A 21,961-nucleotide genomic window follows, 5' to 3' on the forward strand; every position below is an offset into this window, starting at 1 on the left:
ATACATAAAAGAGAGAGCAAAATAGATATGATATTTAATTTGTCCGCTATGAATGTCTAACAGTGGACAACATTTCAAGCTCCAAACATCCTGAGATTCAAGTTTCATTACAAACATCCTTGTAGCAGGAAAAAAAAAATTAATAATAATAATATGTTTATTATATACGTTTATTGCCATTTTCTTAGTAATCATAATTATAATAATAATAATAATAACCTTAATAATAAATAATAAATAAATTTAATTTCCTTTTTTTATGAAAGTCTGGGACAAAGGTAAAAACATTTGAATATTAATACTTTTTAAAGGTGACTGTAACAGTGTTGCACAAATCAATACTGAGCAATATTAATTAACTTAACGTACTTACTATAGGGTTAAGATTACAGTTTACAGGTTTGGTTTATGGTTAGCTGCATGTAATCATTTATTTTACTGTTATTAATAAGTAAATGTAAAGTGTAACTACTTCACATTAAAATGTTACCATTTTTATTTGAATGAAAAACTATTGTTAACATTACATCACTTGTTTACCAGTGGATGCTCTGCAGTGGATGGGTGCCGTCAGAACGAGAGTCCAAACAGCTGATAAAAACATCACAATAATCCACAAGTAATCCACACCACTCCAGACCAAAGAAACAAATCCATCAAGATGCTTTAACTTCAAACTGTTGCTTTCAGTTAAAATATAAAAGTCCTCTATCTATAATATTGCTTCCCCCAGTGAACAAGTCATCTGGTCTGAATCAGGAGAGAAATATGCACAGATCAAACCCAGTTTACAAGCCAAACCAAAACAGCTCGGAACAAATATGTGGGTGGATTTTGACTTTTCACTTTTAAAACAGCTATTCACTTAACTTCAGAGATAGTATTTAATCAACTGGAGTAGTGTTGTGGATTATTGTGATGTTTTCAACAGCTGTTTGGACTCTCAATCTGACGGCACCCATTCACTTAATTGGTAAGCAAGGGACATAAAGCTTAATTTTTCCAAATATGTTCAGATGAAAAAAACTAAACTCATCTACAGTACATCTTACATGGGTTGAGGGTAAGTATATTCAGCAAATTACATTTTTTGAGTAAACTACAGTTGTGTTCAAAATTATTCAACCCCCTAGAGACTGCAGTACTTTACAAATACAAGCTTTTCTGAAGATCCAGGATAAAATAAAAATTGCATCTATAACAGTTCACTGGCATATTATAAGTGATATTGTCAATATATAATGTAATATTTTTGAGTTTTTTTAATAATACTGCTATGTCATAATTATTCAACCCCTATTCAACATTGCTGTTTTTAAATCACTTATTTGCATGGTGGGGAATTAAACAGTCTCAAAACACAATTAAGCTTTTAGAAACTCTATTCAAAACAGAATTAGCTTGAGCCGTTACACATACAGTTAGCCCATGCATGTGTTGAAGTTGAGTAGGAAAAATGTCTCACAAAAGCTAAAGAGAATAAATATTGTAGTACTTTAGAAAGACTAAGGCTATCTGAAGATTTCCAAGACATTGAAAGTTCCTAGAGACACAGCTCTCAGGCTTATTCCCTAAGTTTAAAGTGTGTTTTACAAGAAAACCTTTGAGGGTGTTGAAGAAAAAGCACAATATCATAAATACGTTTAATCAGAGCAACTGAGAAAAACCTGCAATGTACAGCCAAAGACTTTCAAGATGACCCGATGAAAGGAGGAAAGCCATTTCAAAGCAGTGTTTAAGAATATCACTAGACAAGTACGGCCTTCATGTTGAGACATCTTGCAGAATACCGCTCTTGATCAAGAAGAACAAAAGGCTGACTTGAACTTGATAAAATGTATTTGTGTAGACCTGTGGAGGAATGTTTTATGGGGTGATTTATCCAAACTGCAACTTTTTGGATCCATGGATCAGTGTAAGGTCTGCTGCAAAACAGCCAAAGCTCATAAGCAGAAGAACACCATCTCCATCCTCAAACTTGGAGGTGGATCAGTCCTGTTATGGGGTTTCTTTACTGTAGCAGGAAGTGGAAATCACGACTGTATGAAGGACATCATGGATTCTTTGAAGTATTAGGTCATTTTGACAAGAATTGTGATGCCTTTGGTGCAAAAACTGAAGCTGATGATCAATGGACTTTCCTGCAGGACAGTCATCCCAAAGTACACATCCAAATCTACTTCTGCTTGGTTCAGGGATCAGTCATAGAGTGTACTTGAGTGACGTGTTCAGTCTCCAGATTAAGTTTTCAATGAAAATATCTGGTTGAATTTGAAGAAAGCAGTGGCAATGTGAAAACCAAAGATTATCAGTGATCTGAAATCTTTTTCATGTGAGGATTGGATCAAGATTGTAGTACAGAGGTGACAGAAACTTCTAAACACTTACAGACAGCGTTTATTGATGATTTTAAAGAATAAAAGATTCTGCACAAAGGGGGTTGAATAATTTTGAACATGAATGTTTTGAGCCAGTTTGAATTTTATCATGATTCATCAATGTTCCATTCTCAGAATCACTCAAAAGTGTATTAACAAACTTTCTCTAATACTTTACTGATGCATTTGTTGAATTGATTTCAAAAAATGTTATCCTCCACAGCAAATTGTCTAGCAAGTCAAGGGGGTTGAATAATGCAACAGTGCAATGCAACAGTTTTTTTTTTTTTTTTTTTTTTTCAAGTTGGTCAAGTTATTATACAACAATTGATTTAGTGTTCGAATGGTTTTCTTTACAACCATTGATTTTTCCATTAATTTTCCTTCCACAGTGCAAGACACGAGCAAACCGTTTTCCAAAAACATATTGAGATCAGATGTGCTATAATAGATGTTAGAATTACATTTTAATAAAAAAAAAAAATAATAATAAAATCCAAAACTCTTAAAATTGTGGCATCAACATTTCACTAAACATTTACCAGCCAACTAGATTTTTCTAAGACTCGGCCACAATTCCAGTCTTCATCTCTTATTTATTGAGTGCGAACGCTCACTAAACACTCTTTCTAATGAGCTGTGAATGACGGGAGTGATGTCATCACTCAGAGCAGGGTAATACAACACAACTGAGCACACACAGATACACCACGAGGATAACTCCCATCTACAGCATCCTTTAGTCCTGTGTTGCCAAGTAACAGGTATCCATGGTCACCAGGCCCACCTCACTGCTCAGTCTCGGTCAGTTAGTCTATTATGGGATGCCTTAAAGCCATTTAACTGACTAATGAAAGTGATCACACAGCAGTTAATGAATCTAGAAATAAGAAAAGAGATCCTGGGTGCTTCCTGACACAAAGTAAGCAGCACTGTGGTTCTTCTGACATCTTCTTTTGGCAAAATGATAATGCAGCAATGCATTTAGCAACATGCTAACTTCCCTGGAATCACTTGCGAGGGATGCTGTTTTTGTGGCGTGCAGATTTGTTGCCTATGAAATATGTTTCAGATACAGTTAAACAGTTTTATTACACTGGTTGTTGTATGTATCATGGTAGATCGGAAATGAAATGTCCGGTAACTGGCACTAAAAGGTTAACGCTCTGTTGCATTTGAAATTAGTTTACCACCTACTCTAAACTCTTAAACCTAGCCAATAGTGTGAGAAACTCAAACGGGAGATAAAATAAAGATATGACATGTACAGTGTGTCAAGGAAAATGTCAGAAATGATATGAAAAATATAGAGAACCTTTTTTCAGAGATATGTGTTTCCAATGAGCCTGATTTGTAAATCTAGCCGGACTAGGGTTATGTGCTGTGTGTTTTATACTCACTCTGATGAAAAGCATTTTCTCTCCAACACGGTAACGGCCCTGTGATTGTCGCTCTATGCAGAACTTATTTGGGCACTTGCAGGGTGGATCTTCAGAAATGTGCTTCACCTGGAACACGTCACACGTAAATTGACAGAAATGATTAAATGCTCATGATAGAGGACATAAACATCTGTCAGTCTAAACGTTACTGTGTCCCAGATGACAAGAGTGATACAAGAGAGAGGAGATGTTCCTCACAGCCTCATCCAGGAGCTTGCCGGTGCTTTTCTTGCTGGAGTTGGTCTTGTTATATGGAGAGATGGATGGAGAAGCAGATGGAGATTGAGAAGTGGGAGGAGCGGGTGAGAGCGGAGCTTCAGGCGTCTTCTCTTCCTGTTCGATCTCTTTCTCCAGCTTTATAAGTCCAGGTGGCTCCACCTTATATCTGACACAACAGTGACCATTCACACTTCATATCAAATCAACAAAATGCTGATTTAAATAGAACAAATACATAACAATAACAGAATACTTCTTGACAAAGCCATTTTCTGTGAAGCTGAAAGAACTGTAGAGATAACCTTGACTCATATTTACCGGGATGCTATTCTTCCCAGCTCCAGCAGACATAGACAAACCTCTCTTGGCTGTTTGTGTAAAACTAGAAGAACATGCATGCAAAAAAACAACATTAGCTTTGGCATCGTGTGCTAGCTGACATACTGTACAAATCAAAGAAGTACAGAAAAGCATCCGTGTGGTTGAATGATGAACCCGAGAGACCGCAGAATGACACACACATAATTCACTGACGGATAATGGTCTCTCAGCAAACAGTGACTGAACTACACATGCGTCTCATATGGCATCGTGGAGCATACAAACTACATTTCCCATGATCCAGTGGAGCTCTGTTGAAAAAAAAAAAGCTTATGCAGGTGAGGTATGGTTAGGTTCGAGCTGGTTTGAGTCGGTCGTGAGCAGGAGCTAGTTGCTCGACCAGCTCATGACCAGTTAAGGAGCATCTTAAACCAGCTGCCATGCTTCAACACATACCTAACCAACACATGCTGTATTTTTTTCTTTTTCAACAGTGAGTTGAGTGATGGCAACACAACACAACATGCATGAAATCTATCATCTCCACATCCAGCCTCAGAGCATCCCACCTGAGCATAACGCATCCATGTGTTCATTTAGCTATTTCTAAAGAGGGAAAAGGGAAAAAAATTAACAAAGAATCTCTTTCAGAGGTTTTTTTTCAGTTAACATTTGGTTAAATAAGCCATCTTTTAACACACACCATTCAGATGTGCTAATTTGATGACCAACCAGTTTTTATTTTGGTGTGTAGAACAGATCTACAGCACAACACACCACACGCGTGATAAATCTCTTCTTGCACGTTTGCATGTCAAATCTCACGGGCGTCCAAGCAGGTTATTATGAATATTCAAATGAAAGTGATGTTAGGGCAGCTCTTCTGGCTTGGCTTTCTTACAGATAATACAACACATTTCACCACAGCTAAAAACACACTCACACGCACTTTCTATTGTGGGTTACTCCAGAGGGAGAGAATCGATTGTTTCTGCGTTCAGAAAACTCAGCTGTGCTGCCCTGCTGTACTCCCTGATGGCCCGAGCCCGTCTTTCTGTGCTTTCAGCAGACTTGTTATTCTCTCCAGCTGTCTTGAACAGCAAAGCATAAAGAGCAGAAGCTGTGCAACAATCTACCTGGAGCCTTCACTGTTTGTATGTTACAGAAGTATCCTTCAAATGAATTTGTGTTTATGGCCGCATTGACTTTTAGAGAATCCCATGTTGGCCATTAAACACTTCACACTCTCACTTATTTAATATGTCTATGAACAATGCCTACCTTTTGTTCTTAATTTGTTGTCTAACATTTTTTTTTAATTTCCACTATAATATCAATGTCAATAATAGTATAATATCAATTCCACATTTTTAACAATTTGAAAAAAGTCAAAGCATCATGTTGTGAATCTGAAATGCAAACAGTTAAATATTTATTTATTAATATTTTTACATATTTTGATAGCAAATATATTAAATTATATTAATGCAATCATTTATGCATTAATAGGATTATGTAAATAATCACACTGTCTCCTATAATTGGCACAGACAAGTAATTTAATGTTTAAACATTTTAAAATATTGAATGATAATTTATCAAATTGCAATTAATTGTTTTTTAGCATTTTAAATCAATTCTTGATCAAAACAAGCAATTCACGATTCAAAAATCCATGTTTCAAGATCAATGAATATGCATTTGTAATCAATTCATTGAGAAAACAAGTGAATGAATTGCATTTTGCTAAAAATCACATATGTTCAAATGCACATTAACTGTGGCACAATCCACCTTTTCAAGCTGATTTGGATGCAGTATCTCCTAAAGGACCTAAATTAATCTAATTTCGTTTTTGTATCTGATGATTAGTGCGGGTCCAACACGCTCTCTCACTGCATTTACTCTAAAAACACAGAACTGCAGTATTTGCCATAAATCAGGCTTTAAGTCCTCTTACTGAGCAGCGGATGATTCCATGTGAATAAAATCCAACAACTGTTTACTCATAACTCTTTTGTGTCAGAGCTGGATTTGTTTAAAAGACTCACCAAGCCCATCGGACTCAAACAGACAGGTGTCGTCCACGCCCACCTCTCGACACCATGACAGGAAGTTGGCCGTGTTGTCCCTGGCGAAAAAAGAACCGGACGCAGCACTGGCTCGGCAGGGAATCCTGCGGCTGGGGATCGACTGAAAGAGAGAATTTGCCTGTGTTACTCAGTGCCATGGTAGACAGACATTTGCATTTAAAATGTCTCTGAAGAGAAGGGTAGCGAAGTCTAAACACGCCAAACAAACTAAAGCCAGAAACATTAAGAGACAGTTCACTCAAAAATTTAAATTCTGTTATCTGTTCATGTGGATTAATGTGCTTTTTGATGTGTGGTTGTGTGTACTTTCAGAGAATGGACATAACTGATGACTGAATATTAAAAATCTTATGAATTTGGAATGACATGAGGGTGAGTAAATCTTGATACAGTTTTTGGGTTAACTAACCAATTAATGCAAGTATGCAAATGCAGCTTGGTCTGCGCACATACTTGCAATGGCAAACACATTCTGCAATGCAATGATACATGAAGTTAATCTTGCATTGCTAGAAGCCAACCAAATGCAAATGTCAACCACTTGTGTAAACAAAGGGGTTACAGTGGTGCCGTGACCCGGATGGGATTGAGGTTTAGGGACATGAGTGTAACGGAGAAACTGACGCAAGAGGCTAACATGCAAACATAATTTGATTCTGGCCTAACTCTTCTAACCTTTCCAACATATAGTTAACCACCTTGCTATCCAGAGTCAACTTAGGCAGCCACTTTCTAAGCTATAATAATTAAAATCTAACCTGTTATAAACCATTAATATGTGCTTTATACGTGCTATTAAACAAGCAATACGCTAGTAATATGCATGCTAATAAGCAATAGTGAGAATTGTTCCCTAAACTATTCCTTCAAAATGCTGTCCAGGCAGCTCACTAAGTCTTGATTTGTATTAATGCACAGTAAACCAGAGAATCTGATCACATGTGAAGACAAAACCACAAGGTTGAGGGGGTAAAGGGGACTTTTGGTTAAAACTGGCCAAATAAATCAGGACAGAATGTTACTGGCCATGGATTTGGGGGTTTTAGAGAAGTTTTAGAAATCCCCTTCCCCATCTCTCCCCCTCCATTTCCTTTCTCACTCAGTTTTCCCTACAACTCAGTACAGTTTTCCTTTCCCACCAGTTTCTCTTCATGCTTTAGCTGGAAGACGTCATCTCTTGTTTTCTGTCAGTCTCTCTCTTACTCTCCGTCTAACTCCTTCCCCCAGCGGGGGTCTGGATCGCTTTCCAAGCTTTCATTATTGCTTATGTTTTCACAAACACAGTCTCCCTATATCGTATAAATAATCAATAAGGAGCTGATTATTTATAGATAAATGCATGCATTAGGAGATAAATGATAGATAAATGCATGCATTAGGAGCTGGTGGTGGTCAAATAACACATATGAATCTCAGTGGGAGATTCACTCATTGTATATTTTCATATAAGACACTGGGGAAGGTTAGATGAGGTCCAGCTGGAAGAACGTAGTAGTCCCTAGATATGTGTTCCATTTTTGGAAATTTAGACTTAAGCTAATGCAAAAATTATATATATATATATATATATATATATATATATATATATATATATATATATATATATATATATATATATATATATATATATATATATATACATACAGCCATCGTGACAGTAATCCATGCGACTCCAGGGGATGAATAAATGTCTGCTAAAGCAAAGCAATAACCTTTTTACTATAAACCATCATTTCTTGCCAACTTGTGTACTCATGTTCAGGAGAAAGCTGAGTTTATGTTGAGGGCATTGTGAGCTATGCTTATTTGACTGAAGTCAGAAGAGTGAATAATGACAGAATTGTATTTCTTTTTTTTCTTTTTTTGTGGACTATCCCTTTAAAACCCCCACATACAAACCCTCCGTCTTCCTCTCAGAGGTTAGTAGATGTGTTTGATTGTGTCTCTGCAGCCTCTGGACTGTGTGATCAATGAACAGCTCTTTTTCGATCCCTGAGGACTAACAAGCTCAGATATTCCTCACATCTGTGCTGCTTTCACGCATATACGTACAGCGATCAGCCAAGCCGTGATGTCAATGATATACAGCTTTATATACAGACCCATAATTTTAAAGGATTTACAGACATCATGAGAAATAGTAATGGTGAGGTTTCGCTTTAGCCAAAGATGTTAATGATTCACGAGATTGTTTTTTTGAATGGATCTGTGAAGGAACTATACAATTGTAATGTATCGACTGAAATGGAACAGATTGAAATTCAATCTCTTTCCAATGAGACTAACTGGTTGTTTCCCAGAAGTAAACTCTGTGACAGGAACCCTGGAATAGCATGAAACATGCCATGACATAAAACAACCTCCTCAGTCGAGTATGTCAGCCAACAAATGTAGCCATTTTACGCACAGTACAGCCAGTGGTGTAATGTAACGAAGTCAAATACTTTGTTACAGTACTTAAGTATTTTTTGGAGTATCTGTACTTTACTTACGTTTTTAAGTTTATACTTCCAAATTAAAATGTATACTTTTACTCCGATACATTTCCCCCAAATATATTTGTTACTTACTACAAAATGGTCAGAAGAACACAGACTGCAGGAAATAAGGTTTGATGAATCAGTGGTCTGGCATTATGACTTTGCTCATGAGTAAAAAAAAAATGAGGCTGGGGTTTGCGAAATACAGCATTGTCTGGGATAATATGGTAAGTGTTATTGTAATGATTTGACATTATCACCAAATTATTGATTTATTAGTCTATTAAAACTCAATATTCCAGGCATTCTAAATTGTACAGTAGATAGCAAAAATGCTTATGTATGCTTTTTATATTTATATAATTTAATGTAGGCCTAGTTAACTTTAAGACATAATATTGCTTGTTTTTGCTCCATTTTGCTAACTAATGGACGATGTTTACTTACTGAATAAATGAGTCAGTGATTAATTTATTAAAACAGTCAAATGCTTTGTTTCTGAATGAATCAGTCGTTTGAATGAATCGGTTGAATCCCGATGACTCACTCATTAAAGGTGCCACAGAATGCAAAAATCACTTTTATAAGGTGTTTAAATACAGTTTTGTGGATGCAGTGTGTGAAAACAACGGCCTATAATGGTAAAAATCCACCCAGTCATTGTTTTATAATCCCAATAAATCATAAACAGTCTCTCCACACAAGCAGTTCCAGACTATGATTTTATTAGTCGGTGAAAGTCACACCCATTTGTAACGCTCTCTGCACTATTAGCATATATACAGCCCAGAGTGAGAAACTGCGGTCCATCATTACTGTTTTCTTGCTGTAGCTTCTGAAGGTACAAATGTTAGCGCCGAAGAGCCATAAAAGTGCCGTTTGTTGGGATGCATCAACGAACATAGGAGTAAAGTGTTTTAACTCATACCCTAAAAGTGACTCATACCCTAAAAGTATTTTGATATTTTTCTTATGTTGGAATGAAAGACACTTGTCACGCTTCGCTTGGGGAAGGAACCAGGAAATAGAGGAGAATGTAGAATATTTAATTAAATGCACACAGAGATACAAACAGATTACTGACATATGACAGATGGGACACAAAATGGAATCAAATTAACTAAATTTGGAGATACAGGAGAATAATGAAAGTAGAATATTTAATTAAATGCACATGGAGATACAAACAGATTAATGAAGTATGACAGCGGACAGTGCTTCTTATTCTTACCCAAAAATACAAAATGGAAGAGATAAGGGAGTTAAAACTGAACATAATCTTGCTACTCAAGCTGTGTATGAACATACAAAGAAGCAAATATATATGTATATATATATATAAACATTAGGGGTGTAACGGTTCACAAAATTCACGGTTCGGTTCGATACGATACACTGATGTCACGGTTCGGTTCGGTTCGATACGTTTTAGATACAGCAAAATGTAAAAACATCTCAACTTTTCAGAATGCCGCAAGCGCACCGCGGGTCATGTGACAAGAACTAACCAATCAGCTTCATCCTTTCCCGTAACAACGTTGAGAGCTCAGCCAAGATGAAGGATCAGCTGATCATAGTTGTATATGGATTGCAATTTTGAAATAAATTTAGTAGCAGAGCTACTGCAAGCGATTTTTAGAGCTGCAAATCCATTTATCCTTCGCTGAAATTTCCGCGTCTCATGGAGAGAGCACGTCATTGTTGCTTAGCAAAGACAGACGCCTCATGAGCGCTTCTGCCCGAGCGCTTTGGAAAGGAGGAGAAAGACGCGCTTAGCGTTTTCCATGCGTTTTTAGGCACGATATGTGAACGGCCCCTAAGGCGCTCGCTCACTCAGCACGCGCTGAAGGCTCGTTGCAAAATGTCTAATGCATTTAACAGACCAGAAATATAAGATCCTAAAATAACCAACAGGTCTGGTGTTTGGGTTGGATTCCCTGTAAGCTATAGTGTCTAAATGCTGCAGGGATAGTTTGCTGCGTGCATGTTTCTCCTTTTTTTCGTCTTTTCCCAGATAGTACTGACGCATATATCCCAGATATTCCCGCTGGTGTTTTTTTTTTTTTTTTTTTTTATTCCCGCTGGTGTACCCTGTCATGTTGCAGATGCGACATACCGTTGTTTTTTTATCCACCACTCTCTTGCCATCACCATTATAGCTTAAAGGGAATCCAAAGTGCACCCAAACACCAGACCTGTTGGTTATTGGAGGATCTTCTCATTTCTAGTCTGTTAAACGCATTGGCTATTTTGCAACGAGCCTTCAGCGCGTACTGAGTGAGCGAGCGCCTGCTGAGTAGCCTAACATAAACATATAAGATGGTGTTTTTTTCTTCTTCGGGAGTGTCAGGGGCGTTGCCTGTTACGTTGCTTGGGTTATTGGGCTACCTTATTGAACGCATATCATTATATTTCTCTCTCTCTCTCTCTTTTTTTTTTTTTTTCAAATATAATTAATTACTCCAACGAACCGTTCGGTATACATAATGCGTACCGCGTACCGAACCGAAAGCGTCGTACCGAACGGTTCAATACGAATATGCGTATCGTTACACCCCTAATAAACATATATACATATATGCTTCTTTTCCATTTTGCATTTACTTGTACTTTTACTTTCAGTACTTAAGTGCATTTGAGATTTAAAAAATACTTTTCATACTAAAGTACAATAAATATCACAAACATTAAGACTATTCTAAATGGTGACTTCAACTTCTACCGAAGTCATTTTCTGGTAAGATATCTGTACTTTTACTTGAGTATGACTATCAGGTACTTTATACAACACTTAGTACAGCAGACATGCTAACACACACAGATGCACAGTTTGAAACAGTATAGTATTACAGGGTGGCCTGAAGCATTTGTGCAATGTAAAGTGTAAAGTGGCATTTTTACGTGGAATTCTAATTAAAAGTCATTCAATGAACATGCAATGTTCATACTACAAGTCCAAATATATATGGCCACATTCAAAGAAGAATATGCACAGCATGAAGTATGGTGACACTGACTCATCTTACCCCACTAACCAATTTGTAAGCAATATTAAGTGCATACATGTCATGATTACTTTGATATGCCAGTCCTGAAAACTACAGGCCATGAATTCTACTTTGTAATTCCTTCAGGGACTCTATTTGAATGGGAGCGAGTCATAACTAACAGAAAGACCCATTCTGAGTATCTGTAATAGGTGGTTCTTGGCCAAGACCAGCAGAAATATTTTCTTAATTTACCATCGAAAAAATCTCCTGATCTTAATGGTTTTCCCATCTGGAGGAGTTTTTGAACACTTAACAAGTCACAGCTTTCATTAGACTGCTCTGTTAAAATGAAATGGCTCAGTGATTTTCCAAAGTTCATCATCCCACAATGCCGAGGTTTGGCAGGGAATGGCAAGCGGCCCTGACTTCAGACAAAGGTCTTTGTGTGAGAGAGAAATGCTTTCAATACCAGCACCTGAAACCAATACACTGCAGTATTCTGTAATCTTAGTTTGAAAACACGCACAGGTTTTGGCAGCCATGCTGAATGAATTCATGTTACTGCTGTGGAAATACATGCAATGTGCTGAATGCAGAAAATAATGAAAGAGTGCAAATGTGCTAATGTTCCGTTCACATGAGATCACCCTACAGGCGTCTAGGAATATCTGTCAATCGCAACTGAGTATATATGGCTAATTTAGTCACAATACTACCATATACATGAACAAATAGAATATATCATAATGCTTAGCATATCTAGTCAAGTCAAGTCAGCTTTATTTATGTAGCACTCAATACAATACAAACTGTGTCAAAGCAGCTTTACAGTGTTAAACAGGAAACACAGTGTGTCGATAATGTAGGAGGACAATAGTAAGCAGTCCGTTTTTCAGTTAAAGTCAGTTCATTGTTGATTCGGTGATGTCATCATTCAGCTCATTATCTGTGCAATCAAGCCAACAATATTGCCAGAAATGGAGTGTTCCAAACTAAGCAAGCCAAAGGCGACCGTAGTAGGGAACCAAAACTTCATCGTCTATAGTGCCATTCATAAAATCAGATCACTTGAGTAACTTCTGAAAAGGGAGCTAGAGCAAATAATTTTGCAGTTTGAGAAAACTGTCACTGTCACTTTGCTCTTCCTGTTCCTGCCGTGCCCTGCTGTGTTGTGCCTTGTGCCTGGCTTGCCTGTCGGTTTTTCTCTTCGGGGTATTTTGTGTTTGCTTTTGTTTTTACTATTAGTATAAGCCCATCATCCTGCAATTGAGTCCTCGCTTCATCCCTCATTGGAACCATGACAGAACGTACTAGCAAATTGAAGACTCAACAGAGAACAAGCACACTCCATCTTCCAGCCTCCACTATCTGCAGCCCGCTCTTCCAGTCTTTGCTTAAGGTAGCAGCACTGAGTTCCCTCAGCCAACGGGGGACTGACTTGGAATTCGCAACGGAGCTCAGGAGTGCTGTGGAGGGGCTGGACTACAATGATGTGGCTCTCAAAGATGTAAGCCCTTAATGAGCCCATCAGCAGTTGGAGGATGAGTGACATGGAGATTCTGTCCTTTGAGGCATTTGTGGAGCACCTAGCCCAGTGGAAGACAGTCAGTCCTGGAGCAAGATGTGCCTTCACATGTGGTGTCCCTCCACAGGATGGCTGCCACTCCAGAGTCTCGTACCGTCATGGCCAACACTTCAGAGTCTCGTCCCATCATGGCCAACACTCCAGAGTCTCGTCCCATCATGGCTGCCACTCGAGAGTCTTATTCCAACATGGCCACCAATTCAGAGCCTCATCACAAAATGGCTTCCAGCCGAGAGTCTCCAGCCATCATGGCCGGCACACCAGCATCTTGAGCCATCAAGGATACCATGTGGGAAAGTCGTGGCCTAAAGAGAGTCAGGCTCGCAATCGAAAGGTTGTGAGTCCGAGTCTCGGGCTGGCAGGAATTGTAGGTGGGGGGAGTGCATGTACAGTGCTCTCTCCACTTTAAATACCACGACTGAGTTGCCCTTGAGCAAGGCACCGAACCCCCAACCGCTCCCCGGGCGCCGCAGCATAAATGGCTGCCCACTGCTCCGGGTGTGTGTGTGTTCACTGCTGTGTGTGTGCACTTTAGATGGGTTAAAAGCAGAGCACGAATTCTGATTATGGGTCACCATATTTGGCTCTATGTCATGTCATGTCACGTCACCATGTAAGTTTTTCTGGGTATTATGAACAAGCCGCATGAAGGTATTAAGATGTGCTCAAGGCATTTGTGACCAGTTTCCAACCTCTAATGTCAGTGCGAGCAGCAGGCATCACTGTGGGGGTCTCAAGTCCAGTGGTCCTGGAAGAGAGACTCTGGGTGTCCCTAATCCAAAGATCCAAGAGGACCTGACTCCTTTGGTCCTGACTCCGGTGGTCCTAGTGGTTACTGAGTTACCCGCTCCAGAAAAAACTTCCACAGAACAGCCCACCCTCACTGCTGCTGCCATGAAAGTGGTCACTGAGCCACCCACTCTCCTTGTCTCAGGAAGGGAGGCCGATACAGAGCCGCCTGATTTCACTGCTGCTGCCACTGTCAAGAACGCTGTCTTCGCCTTTCACCTCATAGCTGTTCTCCAGGCATGGGCCACTTCAAAATTCACTTCAGCCTCCCTTGGAGCCTGCCTCAGAGCTCTCTCCAGAGCAAGCTCCAATCCAGAAGCTATCAGAGTCCACTCAAGAACGCACCCCAGTCTGGGAGCCTTCTGAGTCCACTCTAGAATCCACTCCAGTTCACAAGTCTGCTCCAGAGCCTAGTCTTACCCATGAATCTGCTCAGCCATGGTGGGCTTCAGCTATACATGCTCCACCCTGGAGGGCTTCAGCTCTGCATGTTCTGCTACATGGGCCAGGCCCAACGTCCCTCCCCCTGGTCTACCTCCATTCCACCTCCCTCATGGATTCCTTTCTAGTTTGGTGAAGCATCGAGAATCTGCTCCTCAAAGGGGGGGTTATGTCACAGTACTCAGCTGGTGTGCCTTAGAAGGCCATCAGAGGTCACTGTGTGTTTTGTTTGAGCACATGGCTTGTTGTGTTTGTTGCTGCCGTGTGTTCTCCTGTATATTGTCTGTCCTCACCTATCTGGTTAACTCATTATTGTTTCAGTTCCTCCTTCAGTGTCTCCCTTCTAGTTCCTGCCTCGTCCTGCTTTGTTGTGTCTTTTGCCTGGCTTGCCTGCCTGTTTTTTCCCCCTCAGGGTAGTTTAAGGTTTTTTTTTTTTTTTTTGTACTATTAATATAAGCCCATTGTCCTGCAATTTAGTCCTTGTTTCATCCCTCATTGGAAGCATGACAAAAACTAGTCCAATATATAAAGAAATTGAACAGTTTCCAATACAATGTTTGCCAGTAACAACCAGCATTATGTTAGTGTGACTGAGATACTATTATTAATATTTTTAATTCATTTTATTATGTATGATTTGGATAATTTATGCATTTAGCAGACACTTTTATCCAAAGCGACTTATATTGCATTCAGGCTAACATTTTGTACATAACATGTTCCCTGTGAATCGAACCCAGGGATTTATTTGATTGTATTTTATTTATTTATTTATTGTTTATTTCAAGCAACGATAATGTTTTTATGGGTTTAGTTTTAATATAACTCACATTTATAGAGCTATTTTTATTTATTTATTTTTATTAAAATGTAATAAAAACATATACAATTGCAGTTTTTGATGATTTGGAGACATTTTTATGCCTTATTCTTGCTTAAACTCCATGTATAATCAGATATATAATAAATAATATAAAAGATGAGATATAGATATAGATAAAATTCATAATAATTATAATAATTAAATAAAATAAATGAATGAATGAATGAATAGCCACAACATACTTTTTACTCTGTGTGGTGGTAGAAATATGTTGGGTAAATTACGCAATTCACCAGTAGGGATCTCATATGTGTAAGTCATGACACAATGAAGAATCATGAATCTAGTCTTTACATTCTCAAAAAAATAAAAAAATAAGTTACATAGTACAAATTAAATAACAGTAAATTCGTACCTTTCCTGGTGAAATCGCATCTGAGTCGTTTTGCCTGAACTTCTCCTGCAGAGTCTCAGCCAGCTGACACAACAGGAAACCGTTATCTAACCTGTCCATGAAGCTCTCTGCTGTGATTTCTTCACCTGATGGAAAAGATGACAGAAAGAGATGAATATCCCACAAAAGACTTTGGCTTGATTGTGCTTCCTTGTACTTAGCTTACTTGTATAACTCCGATAGGTGCATTACTGAATTGCAGTGTAATGAACTTTTCAGCATCTGGGAATTAATTGTATTCTCAAATCAGGATTATGCAAATTTAGAATTTACGAATGAGCTCCCTCTGAATTCATAACGTTCATTCAATATCAATATTCATGAACATTATTTTATCACTAAATTGAGTGAAATACAATACTAAGTGAAATAGAAATAAAAAAAGAAGACAATTTTAACTAATAATGAGAAAAAAAATATATATTTTTTAAATCTATATATAACTAATTTCTGATTCTAGAAATAATCCATATAATATTATAACATAGGATTCATATTAAAACATTAAATTTCCAAATTAATATTATCAAAAACTATGCTTATGGAATATGCCGTTTTATAGAATAAGTATCTTTAATTAAATCTAAATTCTTAATATATATATAAAAAAATCTAATTAAAACCAAATTCAATTCATATTTAGAGATCATATAAGACATTGTCAAATCACACTCTTAATGATGCACAACCCTGGGTCAAATCCAGACATTTGTTGCAGCTATGATTCACAGATAAACACAGACAAGTGCTTTGGAAGGAAGCAGCGGATTTATTTCACAGTATGCAGTATTCCAGATAAAACACACACACACACACACACACACACACACAGACTCAGTTCTACACAGATCAACATGTGGCGGCTGACTTCCAGGCGATCATTCCTTCTACATGATGTCACTGTGAAACAGGAGGCAGTGGCAAGGGGGTTGGGGATCTGTCGAAAGAGCATATTTTCTCATCCACTATGCTTTTTTTTTTCTCATAAAGAGGGGGCGTCAGTGGTCGAGGGGGTTCAGATATTTTAATGAGTTCCAAATGTGGTAATTGAGCCCAGTGGAGAGCTTGTGAAATTCTTTCTGAACATATTTCCTCACAAACAACTTCTTACCCTCGCTCCCTCTTCAAAGAACCAAAATCTACACCACCTATCCCATACTCTGAATCTAGAAATTTACATATTGGTGTGAACACATTACTTTGAGCTTACTCAGAGAGGTCCTATGTAGATTAAAGTGGTCATGATTTATTTTATTTTTTTAATGATTCTTGAGGTTCACCTTTTTTTTTTTTTGCACAAAAATATATTCACCAAAATTGTTTTTTTTTAAATCTCATTCTGACCCTCTGTCCAAAATAATCAATTTTAAGGCTCGTTAAAGGTTTGTCAGTAAACTGATTATGTTTAAACTTTACAGTAAACGTTTAATTTTGCCATAAATAACGCATCATCATATTGCCCATGGGTAAGCGTTTTGAAAACATTATCTATATAAAATTGTCCTTTCTCTGACACAATACAAATTAAAGTTGTTCCATTTGTTCCGGACACTTTTTGAATGCTATACAGAGACACAAACATGACGTTTAAACCAGACATGACTTTACTCTTCCATTCATCCTGTTGTCAGAAGTAGCTCAAGTGTTTGGAGAAATTGAACTGTATACTGTATATAGTGCAGACAGTCTCAGTGATTATAATGGGTTCTGTTTGCATTTGGCACAGCATGACGCAATGCTCATGACTTATCAGCCGAGTGATTGCCAGTGGTGTGTTGATGTGAAACTATTCATCTGTCTTGTTCCAGAGGCACTCATATGCAAATATACTTGCATGTGTGACATCACAAAATCCTCAATATGAGTTCATTATTAGAGATGTTATAGTTATGATGTGGTTATATACACTACTCAAAAGTGTGCAATCAGTAAGATTTTTAATGTTTTTAAATACGTTTCTTAGGCCGATCATTACATTTATTTCAAGCGTTATACAAATAAAGGGTGAACTGACTTCATTTATTTGATAAAAAAATACAGTAATATTTTTGTGAAATATTATTGCAATTTAAAAGTAAGGTTTCCTATTTTAAAGGTCCCCTTCTTCGTGATTCCATGTTTTAAACTTTAGTTAGTGTGTAATGTTGTTGTTAGAGTATAAATAATATCTGTAAAATTCTAAAGCTCAAAGTTCAATGCCAAGCGAGATATTTGATTTAACAGAATTCGCCTACAAAAAACCACCCGTTTGGACTACAGCTCTCTAGTTCCTGCAGTTATGACGTCACTAGAACAGTTTTTTGACTAACCTCCGCCCACATGAATTCACAAAAAGGGGACGTGGCCTTGTTGCGCTCCGACGGAGAAGAAGGAAGAGCTGTTTGTGTTTGTCGCCATGTCGTTGAAACACAGTTATTTTCATCTCTGAGTCCAATCATCTTTGTTTGGGCTTCCCAGGGACACGGTTCTTGGAGATTAATGGTTAATATTTATGTTTAACTCATGTAAAACTATGTGCAGCACATTTTGCTGAGGACAGCTTCCTCAGTCTCAATCTGTTTAATGCTGGATTCGCACAAAGATTATTCTTAAAGGATGGAGCAGTTCCCTCTTTGTCTGGAGAAGGTGTTGTTTATGGACCACAACCGGTAAGTGTATTTTATTATTTAAGTTGTTGCGTTTAACAGTTTCTGTAATTTATTAATGAAAAATACTGCGTTTTTTTTACACGCGGAACATAAATACATGTTATATTGCACACTGTAAACACAATCAAAGCTTCAAAAAAGCGCGTAAAACAGGACCTTTAATATACTTTAAAATATAATTTTATTCCAGTGATGCACAGCTGAATTTTCGTCAGCCATTACTCCGGTCTTCAGGGTTACACATGGACCTTCAGAAATCATTCTAATATACTTATATAATACTGTAATAATGCTGACAGTTTTTAAAATAGTGTTTTGTTTTATATTGCTTTGTTTTTTGGAACCTGTGACTCGTTTTTTAGGATTCTTTGATTAATAAAAAGCTAAAAAGAACAGCGTTTATTCAAAATAGAGATATTTGTTTCAGCAAGGATGCAGTAAATTCCTAAAAAAATAATAGTAAAGACTCATATTGTTAGAAAAAAAATATTTTGAATAATGACTGAATGGTAAAAAAAGATATGTGAAACAGTCAAGAAAAATATTATTTATCATGGAGGTGCTTGGGCGCCCCTGAAAAACTCAACAATGATGTGTGTTTTGCATGGTCAGTGAATGATCATGAAAGCTTATTAACACATAGGGCATTACTAAGAGTTTTATATTCATCATGACCATCTAAGTTATGCTTCTGGCTATTTCTTTTCTATCTTGTCAAGAGTCATTCAAGTACTATCTCCTTAGAAATAGATTTTCTAAAGTGTTTGTTAAGATTACATTTCAGTAACCTCACCAATAAAATCAGTCAAAAATTGTTCCATTAATCATGTTTCTTTAGCTTCAAACACCACTAATTAATAAAAAGTTTAGCAATAATTAATCAGAACACAAATAAGCACAAATAACTATAATAGAAAGCCTCAAAATGTCAGTGTTTCATGTATACAAGTGGCTTCTGGTAAGACCAGCAAATTATCAAATTGTGTTCCTGTAACACAGATCAGTTTCAGAGATCTGAGCAGCTATTTGTCTAAAAACAACAACACGGAGACAGGCATAAGCCACTAAAGAGTGTGGACGATCTGGATAGGGAACTAGTGGTTGGTGTGTGGTTGAATATGAAGCCCCTATGTGGCCCACTGCGGCTCCTGGCTTCCTTTTGCTCCAGGCAGACCAAAGACAAAGCCCTGGTTTCAGCTGGCTGTTCATGGCTTGAGAGCTGCCAGAAATTCCACAGACATCCCCCTCCATCCGCACACACACAGAACCAAAGCCAGGGCCACGACACACTACCATTCTTCTCTCTTTATAATTTGTCTCCTGATTCAAATGGTGAGTGGCATTCAGAATCTGATTAATGCTGTGAAATTTTGGAAAAGAAAACATGGACACATGCACTCTTGCCTGTTTATGCACATAAATTGATTACATTCATCAAAGAAAAAAAAAACACCATCAAATGACTCGAAATCAAAACAATAAAGAAATGTAGGACATATTAAAGGGGGGGTGAAATGCTCGTTTTCACTCAATATCCTGTTAATCTTGAGTACCTATAGAGTAGTACTGCATCCTTCATAACTCCAAAAAGTCTTTAGTTTTATTATATTCATAAGAGAAAGATAGTCTGTACCGATTTTTCCCGGAAAAACACGACCGGCTGGAGGCGTGACGTGTGGGCGGAGCTAAAGAATCACGAGCGCCAGTAGGCTTTCGCGTTTGGAAGCTGTGACACAGATCCAGAGGCTGAAATTTAAAAAGAGCAGCATCAGCAACGACGTCTCTATGTGGTATGTACCGAAACTGTATATATTTGCTTAGCGGTTTGGGAAAATGACTAAGTTCCACTTTATGTCGTCTTTTCTTTTTTTTTTCTTTTTTTTCAAGCTGTACAAGTGGAAAGTGCAGTTTGATGACAACATCGCATGTTGTTTACTTGATGTGCTTACGCGCCGATAGCTAAGTTAACAACACAGAGATATTTGAAGCAGTTTTACTCACCGCCTGCGGTTCCAACACACGATCGTAACCCTTTTTCGTTGGGACTGCATTATCCTTAAGAAATAAACGATACGCAAATCCAGCGTCAAACTGGGCCTTGTTTGTTAAACAAGCATCTTAGAAATGCAGGGAACAAACACAAACACCGTTGATGCTCTGTAAAAATAAACTCCATCCACTGGTCCCTTAATGCTGTGTGTTTTTTTTTTTTTTTTTTTTGGTAATCTGTGCAGGGTTGTCTTGCCCTGGCAACCAAAAACACACTCCTTTTGTGACATTTCGCGATGCTCTCACTCTGATCAGTGAAGTCTGTTGTGCTCTCAGTGCTCTGCTATACAGGAGCGCGCTCTCTTCCGGCAGAAGTGCCTCAGGACCCATATAAGGAAATTCCGCTCCATCTAACGTCACACAGAGCCATACTCGAAAAAAACTTTCCGAAACTTGTGACAAACTGTAAGGAGTATTTTTGGAACAGAAATACTCCTTCAAACATACAACTTAATTTTTGAAACTTTGTCCATGTTTAGCATGGGAATCCAACTCTTTAACAGTGTAAAAAACTCACCCCCCCTTTAAGGACTGCACATTTTTAAGTACTTAAACTTATCAGTATCGGCTAATAATACACAAAGGAATGTTAATATACAAATGATGGACAGAGCAAAGCTGGACGTACCCTAAGCAACCTATGCAAATAATGAAACATGGATTTACACATTTCCTCTCCACCATGAACAGAATACACCAGCAGAATGAAGAAGACCTTAGGACATAGCCTTGTTGCACACCTCATGTATGAGCAAATCATATGAAAATTTACTCAAGAAAATCCTCAGAGTTCATTATTTTTTAAGTTTTTACTCAAATCTAGAGCCTTTGCGGTTGCAAATCGCAACCGGCACACTGTAAATAGAAAATGAAGTTCATATGTTATTGTACTTATGTTACTGTACTTTAAGGACCTGTATCTTGCTATTAAAGTTACTTTTGTTAACTTAACCTATCAAGTTGCTTCAGTCAAATAAATAATAATTTTTATGTGAATAAAACCAGTTAACTTATATATTACCATTAAGTGAATTATTTTAAGTTACCTAACAAGCATTGTTTTGCATGCAGTATTAAATATTTAAAGTGTAATTTGCCTCAGGTTCCTATGAGATTTTACTATCAGGTTTTATAATGTTTTTATTTTTTATTTTTTTATTAATTAGTCAAATAAATCCTGTGGTAAACATAACTTGACGGTACTTATATGTTTTGTTCTACAATGTAAATTGCACACTTCCATACCCAA

At 37.6% G+C, this 21,961-nt stretch overlaps 1 protein-coding gene across 3 annotated transcripts in view; it reads right to left on the minus strand.

The window, feature by feature from the left end:
* LOC127947147 (growth arrest-specific protein 2) overlaps positions 1 to 21,961 on the minus strand; it is a 35,695-nt gene that overhangs the window by 5,207 nt on the left and 8,527 nt on the right. For all 3 annotated transcript variants that reach the window (XM_052544141.1, XM_052544142.1, XM_052544140.1), the window contains 5 exons: positions 15,977 to 16,101; positions 6,412 to 6,553; positions 4,358 to 4,421; positions 4,019 to 4,205; positions 3,779 to 3,886 (listed from right to left, as the gene is read on the minus strand). In XM_052544141.1, the coding sequence (XP_052400101.1) occupies positions 3,779 to 3,886; positions 4,019 to 4,205; positions 4,358 to 4,421; positions 6,412 to 6,553; positions 15,977 to 16,101 (626 nt within the window). The remainder of the gene's footprint in view (positions 1 to 3,778; positions 3,887 to 4,018; positions 4,206 to 4,357; positions 4,422 to 6,411; positions 6,554 to 15,976; positions 16,102 to 21,961) is intronic.

Source organism: Carassius gibelio, chromosome A25 (assembly GCF_023724105.1).
Source record: "Carassius gibelio isolate Cgi1373 ecotype wild population from Czech Republic chromosome A25, carGib1.2-hapl.c, whole genome shotgun sequence".
NCBI classification, from domain to species: Eukaryota; Metazoa; Chordata; class Actinopteri; order Cypriniformes; family Cyprinidae; genus Carassius; species Carassius gibelio.